This window comes from Nicotiana sylvestris, chromosome 1, assembly GCF_000393655.2.
Source record: "Nicotiana sylvestris chromosome 1, ASM39365v2, whole genome shotgun sequence".
In the NCBI taxonomy this organism is placed as follows: Eukaryota; Viridiplantae; Streptophyta; class Magnoliopsida; order Solanales; family Solanaceae; genus Nicotiana; species Nicotiana sylvestris.
The window spans coordinates 40972212-40980905 of record NC_091057.1 but is presented as its reverse complement, the minus strand read 5'-3'; the positions used below and the strand labels follow the sequence as shown (position 1 = coordinate 40980905).

Here is an 8694-nt window from a genome sequence, read left to right as displayed (position 1 = left end):
AGAGAAGGCAATGTTTAGCCTTATGCAGATATGGAGGCAGGGCTTAGCCTCATGCAAGATTTGAGATAGATCTTAGTCTCATGCAAAGAGAAGGCAATGCTTAGCCTTATGCGAGATTTGAGACAGAGCTTAGTCTCATGCAAAGAGAAGGCAATGTTTAGCCTCATGCAAATATGGAGGCAGGGCTTAGCCTCATGCAAGATTGGAGATAGGGCTTAGTCTCATGCAAGGGGAAGACAATGCTTAGCCTTATGCAAATGTGGAGGCAGGGCTTAGCCTCATGCAAGATTTGAGACAAGGCTTAGTCTCATGCAGAGAGAAGGTAATGCTTAGCCTTATGCAAATGTGGAGGCAGGGCTTAACCTAATGTAAGAGTTAAGACAAGGCTTTAGCCTCATACAGAGAGAAGGTAGTGCTTAGCCTTATGCAAATACGGAGGCAGAGCTTAGCCTCATGCAAGATTTGAGACAAGGCTTAGTCTCATGTAAGGAGAAGGTAGTTCTTAGCTTTATACAAATATGGAGGTAAGACTTAGCCTCATGCAAGAAGAAGGTAGTGCTTAGCCTTATGCAAATATGGAGGCAGGGCTTAGCCTCATGCAAGATTTGAGACAAGGCTTAGTCTCATGCAAGGAGAAGGCAATGCTTAGCCATATGCAGTAAACAAGTAGCAAATAGGGGTAGAATGTGTCTAGCTGGAGGTATATTTGTTTCTGGTGGCCCAATTGATAGTGACTTTGATATGTGTATGTTTGTGAATACTTCTGTTATGTTCACCACGCCTGCATCCAAAGAAAAATTATAAGTTTTGTAAGGGGAGGTTGGTTCGTGCTTTCGTCTGCTGGCTTTGCTCTGCTTTATTTTGGAGGCCTTGTTTAAGTTACCCTGGGTAACACCTGGCTATTACGAAGATAGAGTTTTCAAAAATTGCATTTATTGATTAAAATGGAGTTATTTTTTTTCTAGAAAACATTGTGAAATATCAAGTAATTTTAGATGAACCAATGACTATAATACATTTTAGAGACATTGCAGCTTTTGTATTAGAATTTTGAGGGTCCTCCTCAAAATTCTGCCCCAGTTTGGTAAATGATCCTTTGACCATTTGCGTGCGATGAAATTTGCTAAAACTTCTCCGGAATTTTGAGAATCCTTCTCAAAATTCTACCCTAGTTTCTTAACCAATTTCTGACTGTCTGGCATATGATGGCGTCGGCTGGACTTGCTCCAGAATTTTGAGGGTCCTCCTCAAAATTCATGCCCCGATTTCTGGTTCTGAGGGAAAATAAAAATTTTATTATGATATGACCGAACCCACATGGTTGCCTATGTATCCCCTCTTAAACGGGAATTAGGTCAATCGTAGTTTAGTTACATCATATGAAGGAATGTAAACAATCTAAATATAGTATCTCTTGACAGCATCTGAATTGATTGGTTTTGGCCAAACTTCTCTGTCCATTTCTATGAGTATGAGTGCTCCTCCTGTTAGCATCCGGTGAACCATGTAAGGACCTTTCCAGTTGGGAGAGAATTTCCCTTTGGCTTCATCTTGATGCGGGAAGATTTTTTTCAGCACCAACTGTCCCGGTGCGAACTGTCTTGGTTTGACCCTTTTGTTGAAAGCTCTAGATATTCTGTTCTGATAAAGCTGACCGTGACATACTGCATTCATTCTTTTTCCATCTATAAGGGCTAGTTGCTCATAGCGGCTTCTTATCCGTTCTGCATCACTGAGTTCGGCTTCCTGTATGATCCTTAAAGAAGGAATTTCTACCTCGGCTGGAATGACAACTTTGATACCATAAACCAGTAAATAGGGGGTTGCCCCAATTAATATGCGGACCGTAGTGCAGTATCCCAATAGGGCAAAGGGTAACTTCTCGTGCCATTGTTTGTGGTTTTCTACCATCTTCCTTAGTATCTTCTTGATGTTCTTGTTGGCAGCTTCCATAGCTCCGTTCATTTGAGGCCTGTTTGCTATAAGTTTTTGTGCTTGATTTTGAAGGCTTCACACATGGCTTTCATCAGGTCACTGTTGAAATTGGCGGCATTATCAGTGATAATGGACTCGGGAACCCCGAATCGACAAACAATACAATCTTTGATAAAATCTATGACGACTTTTTTGGTTACAGCCTTGTAAGATGCAGCTTCTACCCATTTCGTGAAGTAGTCAATAGCCACTAGAATAAACCAAAGTTCGTTAGAAGCGGTGGGCTCAATTGGACCGATGACATCTATTCTCCAAGCAGCAAAAGGCCAAGGTGCACTGGTTGCGTTGAGATCATTAGGTGGTACCCTTATCATGTCTGTATGTACCTAACATTGGTGGCATTTCTGTACGTACCGTATGCAATCCGTCTCCATGGTCATCCAAAAATATCCAGCTCTGAGTATCTTTTTAGCTAGAACAAAACCATTCATATGTGGTCCACAAGTTCCGACATGTATCTCCTTGAGCAGTCTGGAAGCTTCCTTTGCATCAACACACCTTAACAACCCCAGATCATGAGTTCTTCTATACAGGGTCCCTCCGCTTAGGAAGAAGTGATTGGATAGCCTCCGCAGCGTGCGTTTCTAAGTATGGTTTGCCTACTTTGGATATTCTCCTCTAGCCAAATATTCTTTGATGTCGTGGAACCAAGGGTTTCCATCTGTTTCTTCTTCAACATGAGCACAGTAAGTTTCCTGGTTGTGGATTTTCACCGTGATGGGATCGATGAAATTCTTGTCTGGATGTTGTATCATTGATGATAAGGTGGCCAATGCGTCTGCGAACTCATTTTGAATTCTGGGCACGTGTTTGAATTCTATCTTTGTGAATCTCTTCATTAACTCCTGCACATGATACAAGTATGGCAATATCTTGGTGTTTTTCGTAGCCCATTCCCCTTAAACCTGGTGTACCAGACGATCCGAATCACCAATTACCAACAGTCTTTGTATATTCATATCGATGGCCAGATTGAGCCCCATGATGTAAGCTTCGTATTCTGCCATATTGTTGGTGCACGGGAACCTAAGCTGTGCGGATACCGGGTAATGTTGGCCTATTTCTGATACCAAAACTGCTCTGATGCCCACTCCTTTGAAGTTTGCAGCTCTATCGAAGAACATTCTCCAACCATCGTAGGCTTCAGCAATGTCTTCTCCTACAAATGATACTTCTTCATCGGGGAAATACTTTTTAAGGGTTCGTATTCTCCTCCCACAGGATTTTTGGCAAGGTGGTCTGCCAATGCTTGTCCTTTGACTGTCTTTTGAGTTACATAGACGATATCGAACTCACTTAATAGTATCTGCCACTTGGCTAACTTCCCGGTTGGCATGGTCTTCTAAAAGATGTACTTCAGAGGGTCCATCCTGGATATGAGGTACGTGGTATAGGCATAGAAGTAATGCCTCAATTTCTGAGTTGTCCAGGTTAAAGCACAGCAAGTGCGTTCCAGTAGAGAGTATCGTGCTTCATAAGGTGTGAACTTCTTACTCAAGTAGTATATGGCTTGCTCATTTCTTCCTGTCTCGTCATGTTGTCCCAAAACACATCCAAAAGCTCCATCTAATACAGATAGATAGAGTAGTAAAGTTCTTCCAGGTTATGGCAGGACTAGGACTGATGGTGTGGACAGGTATTCCTTGATTTTGTCAAAAGCCTTCTAACAATCTTCAGTCCAACTCGTTTCAACATCTTTCCTCAACATTTTGAAGATGGGCTCACATATAATTGTGGTATGTGCTATGAAGCAATTGATATAGTTGAGACATCCTAGAAAGCTCATCACGTCCTTCTTGATCTTTGGTAGTGGTAGCTCTTGAATAGCCTTAACTTTGGATGGGTCCAACTCGATTCCCCAGCGGCTGACAATGAATCCCAACAACTTCCCTGCGGGAACCCCGAATGCACATTTTGTGGTGTTCAATTTTAGATTGTACCTCCTTAACCTGTCAAAGAACTTTCTCGCTATGTGATCTGCGGTCCTCTTGGATTTGATGATGACGTCGTCAACATACACCTCTATTTCCTTGTGTATCATATCATGAAAGATGGTTGTTATGGCTCTCATGTAAGTAGCCCCAGCGTTCTTTAGACCAAATGACATCATCTTGTAGCAGTATATCCCTCACGTGATGAAGGCTATTTTCTTTGCGTCTTCTTCATCCTACCAGATTTGGTGATAACCCGCGAAGCAGCCTACAAAGGATTGGAGTTCATGCTTGGTGCAATTGTCGATTAGGGATGTGTATATTTGGTAGTGGAAAGTCGTCCTTGGGACTTGCTCTGTTTAAATCTCGATAGTCAACACATACTCTAACTTTCCCATCTTTCTTTGGAACTGGTACAATATTGGCTAGCTAGGTTGGGTACTCAACTACCCTGAGGACTTTGGCTTTGATTTTCTTAGTGACTTCCTCCTTGATTTTTAAGCTCTTGTCTGGTTTGAACTTTTTGAGTTTCTGCTTTACTGGCGGACACATTGGATTGGTAGGCAACTTGTGAGCCACTGTGGATGTGCTCAAATCGGTCATGTCATCATATGACCATGTAAAGATGTCATCATATTCCCTTAGGAAACAAATGTATTCTTCGTTCTCTGGCGGTGATAAGTGAATGCTTATGCGAGTCTCTTTGACGGTTTCGGAATTTCCCAGATTGATTGCTTCAGTCTCGTCCATATTGGACTTAGGTTTGTTCTCAAAATTCTCGACTTCCCTGACAACTTCCTCATGTATTTCATGCTCTTCTTTTGAGTCACTATCCTTATGTTGCGTTGTCTCATTACATCTCACAGTTATCGGTTCATCAGGAAAATTAATAATAACGCTGTAGAAAGAAAATATAAAAGATAATAATGAATAATAAATAGCAATGCATCGATTAAATTTTGAAAATATCCAAAGCAAGTACGGCTCGATGAATCAAGCAATTATTTTGAAACAAAATGCGTCTTTAAAACAAAATCACTGAAAACATCTGAAATGCCTAGCATGGCTATAGAAATAAATTTAGGCTAAGTTCCAAGCTACCCAGGGAATCGGCGGGCCCGGGATGGTGTGGCAGTCCAATTCATGAGAACAGCTCCCTTCTCCACTGTCTGAATTGTAAGGCCTTCTTCCTCCTCCTCCTCCTCAATTATCGCATTGCAATCCATATCCTCGTCCTCTAGGAACAAATTCCTCAGCCCAGCTAAAGCTTCTTCCTCTGTAGTTCCCCATATTATATCAGCCTTGTGAAAAGTCTGGCCCAGATGTGGCACTGGTTGCTCGAGAGGGTAATAAGGACCACGCCATGGCGGCGACCAATCATTGTACTCCTGCCAAGTGTATGGGTATCCCAGCCCGAAGGTTGTGCCATGGCGTTTCAACTGTATCGGCTTGATAATGCCTTGGAGTTTCTTCCTAAGCCCTTTGCCAGGTTTATACCCAGACCATGCTAGTATGCTTTCTATTTTGTTATTCCACCATTTGTCTTTCTCACTTGCATTGACATGTTCAATGTGGTGATAAGTTTCCCCCTCTAGCCTTCTTCTATTTTCGATAACCGGGATAGTTTGACTGGTATAAATGGGGTTACTCCCGTCTCCGGGAATGATCACCTCCTGATGATTCCATTCGAACTTCATAGCTTGGTGTAGTGTGGAAGCCACGGCCCCAGCAGCGTGTATCCAAGGTCGACCAAACAGAAGATTGTATGTAGCTGATATGTCAAGCACTTGGAATTCAACATCGAACCAAGTCGGCCCATTTGCAGAAAAAGGCTAATCTCCCCGATCGTGGCCCTTTGAGACCCATCAAAGGCTTCCATGTTCATACTTCCTGCCTGTATCTCGTGGAAATCTTTGCCCAGTCTTTTCAGAGTAGTCAACGGACAAATGTTGAGGCTTTAATCTCCATCTATTAGGACCCTGGCAATGAATTTGTCTTCAAATTGTACCGTGATATGCAGTACCCGGTTGTGACTTAACCCTTCAGGCGGGAATTCATCCTCATGGAAGGTGATCTTATGAATCTCCAACACTTGCCCTACCATGTTGGCCATTTCGCCGCAGGTGATATTGTTGGCCACATAAGCTTCATTTAACACCTCATCAAAGCATTCTTGTGCATCTCCGAATTTTACAATAATGACAGGATGGAGATCTGGGCAGGGTTCTTGTTTAAATGATCGATGACAGAGTATTCCCTCGCTTGTACTTTCCTCTAAAGATCATCCGGTCCTGTTTCAATGACAGGTTGATTGGTAACAGCCTCCTTGTTGGATCCTCCCAAAAGTTTGGGTGTATAGATCCTTTCAGTTTTGGTCACTCCCTATGCAGCACCAGATTCTTCCATCTTTGTTTTTCCTTTTTCCCTAGATTCGGCAACATAATCCCAAGGTATGGCGTTGGAGTTGAAAGGAGGTGTGGTTGCTACTATCACTGTGAAAGGTGTGGCCACCTCTACCTCAAATTGAATAGGTGTGGTTGTATATGGCGCTACCTCAACCTCAAATGGAACCGATGCGGTTACCTCGACTTCGAATGACTGTTGTGTTGTACCATAACATGAGTGAGTGTGACTGCAGGCTTGAAGTCATCGCCTTCCCGAATAAGCCCGATTGACCCCTCAGGATCCCATTCTTCATCTGTCTTTAACATATGGACCCCATCACCCCAATGATCCGGGAGAGGATTGTTGCGGACGTTGGGCGCAACTTCCTTTGCCTGTATAACCTTGTTATCAATAAATGTCTGGATTTTATCTTTCAATGTTCGGCAGTCATCAACGATGTGCCCCTTTATACCGGAATGGTATGCACATGTTTTATTTGGGTTGACCCATTGAGATGAGTTCTCCATTGCCATAGCAGGAATATGGGTGACATAACCGGTGGCCTTCAATCTTTCGTACAGTTGGTCAATGGGTTCAACAATAGCGGTGTATTGTCTGGGTGTTTTGTGATCAAAATTAGGTCAGGGTTTAGGTAATTTGGACGAGTTGGAGGTGGATGATAGTAGGCTAGTTGGGTGTTATAAGTGTGATAGGTAGTGGTGGGTTGAGAATATCCGGGAGATGAGGGTTTGTATGTGGGTGGAGGTGTTTGGTATGTGAGCGGAGATTTTGGGCCTTGGGCCACCATTATTGCCCCTACTTCTTTGTTCTTTGATATGCCACCTGGTTGCAATGCTTTGTTCGTGGCCTGCAGTGCCTTGAAATTTGTCACCATCCCGCTTTTGATACCCTCTTCAATCCTTTCTCCGAGTTTGATGATATCGGAGAACTTGTGATTCTCAATGACCATTAGTCTTTCATAATACTGTGGGTCCTGTGCCCTGACAAAGAACTTGTTCATTTGTTCTTCTTCTAGGTCTGGTCTGACCTTGGCTGCTTCCGACCTCCATCGAGTAGCATACTCGCGGAAAGTCTCAGTTGGCTTCTTTTTTAGATTCTGGATATAGAAGACATCTGGTGCATTCTCCGTATTGAACCTAAATCGGTTCATATATTTTGATGCCATGCTCACCCAATCGGCCTACTTTTTAGGGTTCTGGCTTATGTACTAGGATAGGTCATCTCCAGTAAGACCTCTCATGAAGAGCTTCATTCGGATCCTTTCATCTTTTCCGACCCCCATGGGCTTGTCACAGTAAGTTCTCACATGAACCTTGGGATCACCTATTTCTTCAAACATTTCGAACTTGGAAAGTTTGTAACCCTCCGGTAGTTCCACGTCTGGTTTCATGCATAGATTCTCATAATTCAGACCTTCTATAATTTTACCTCCTTGAACACCCTGAACTCGACTTGTCAATTTCTTGAGTTCCTCGGCCACGTTCTTGATGAGCAAGTCCTTCTCAGTGAATTCTGGTGTATAGGAGATTAGTTGAGTGGAGTGAGGTACGATTTCCACATATATGGGGTTGTTTTAGTGAGTGCCAGGGATTTGGGTGTAGTGGTGGTCGTTGGTTGAGTTTTGAGGATCTGGAATGGGTTGTGGTGTGTTCTGAGGAGTGTGATAGGTAGTGGTTTGTGGGTCCTGGGTTGGTTGATGATGGTGTTGTGGAGGATTGGTATCGGTAAAAGATTGGGGTTTGGAGGTGGAGTTGCATATTGATGGGGTGCGAGAGGATTTTGTGGATGGTGGTTTGGTGTATTTTGGGGAGGTGCTAGGTTTTTGATATTTTGTTGGTTAACGTCTGGGACATTCAGAGTGAAGGAGAGGTTTGCTAAGTTGCAGACCTGCTCAAGTTCTCCTTGTAACTCCAGTATCTTTTGTTCCAATCGCAAAACCAAGTCATTTTGTGCCGAAGTACTCCGACCGTCTGAAGTTTTCGCATTCTCAGCATTTACTTTTTGAATACCACTCAAGTCATCCATCTTAGCTTTTCCTCCACTTTTCGTATTACTTGGAGGAGAAGGAGGTGGAGGGCCTCTAGATTTGGTGTGATATGATGATGACGCCAGTATGTGCGAACTAACCCTAAGGGATGGGAATAATAATAAAAATAAAGAAAAACAAAAGGTAAACAAGTTAGTAAGGGTTCTAAAAAGATTGCAGTATTTAAACACATATTGTGGGAATGTAAATTCGCATCCTAATTTGGGGAGCCTTATTGTGCCCAAGGTAGCTCTAGCGACAGATAGATTTGGAGAAATTCAGTGCCAATAATTGCCTCATTTTATTAATGTAAAGATAGACGACCCAAAACTACAC

The 8694-nt window shown here is 42.9% G+C and overlaps 1 protein-coding gene across 1 annotated transcript; it reads right to left on the bottom strand.

Annotated features, from left to right (window-relative positions):
• Positions 1–623: 623 nt before the first annotated feature.
• On the bottom strand, positions 624–1953 carry LOC138869257 (uncharacterized). Its single transcript, XM_070146863.1, has 2 exons — positions 1515–1953; positions 624–781 (listed from the first exon to the last, which is right to left on the bottom strand). Exons 1-2 carry the CDS (start codon positions 1951–1953, stop codon positions 624–626), a joined length of 597 nt encoding a protein of 198 aa, XP_070002964.1.
• Positions 1954–8694: the final 6741 nt, after the last annotated feature.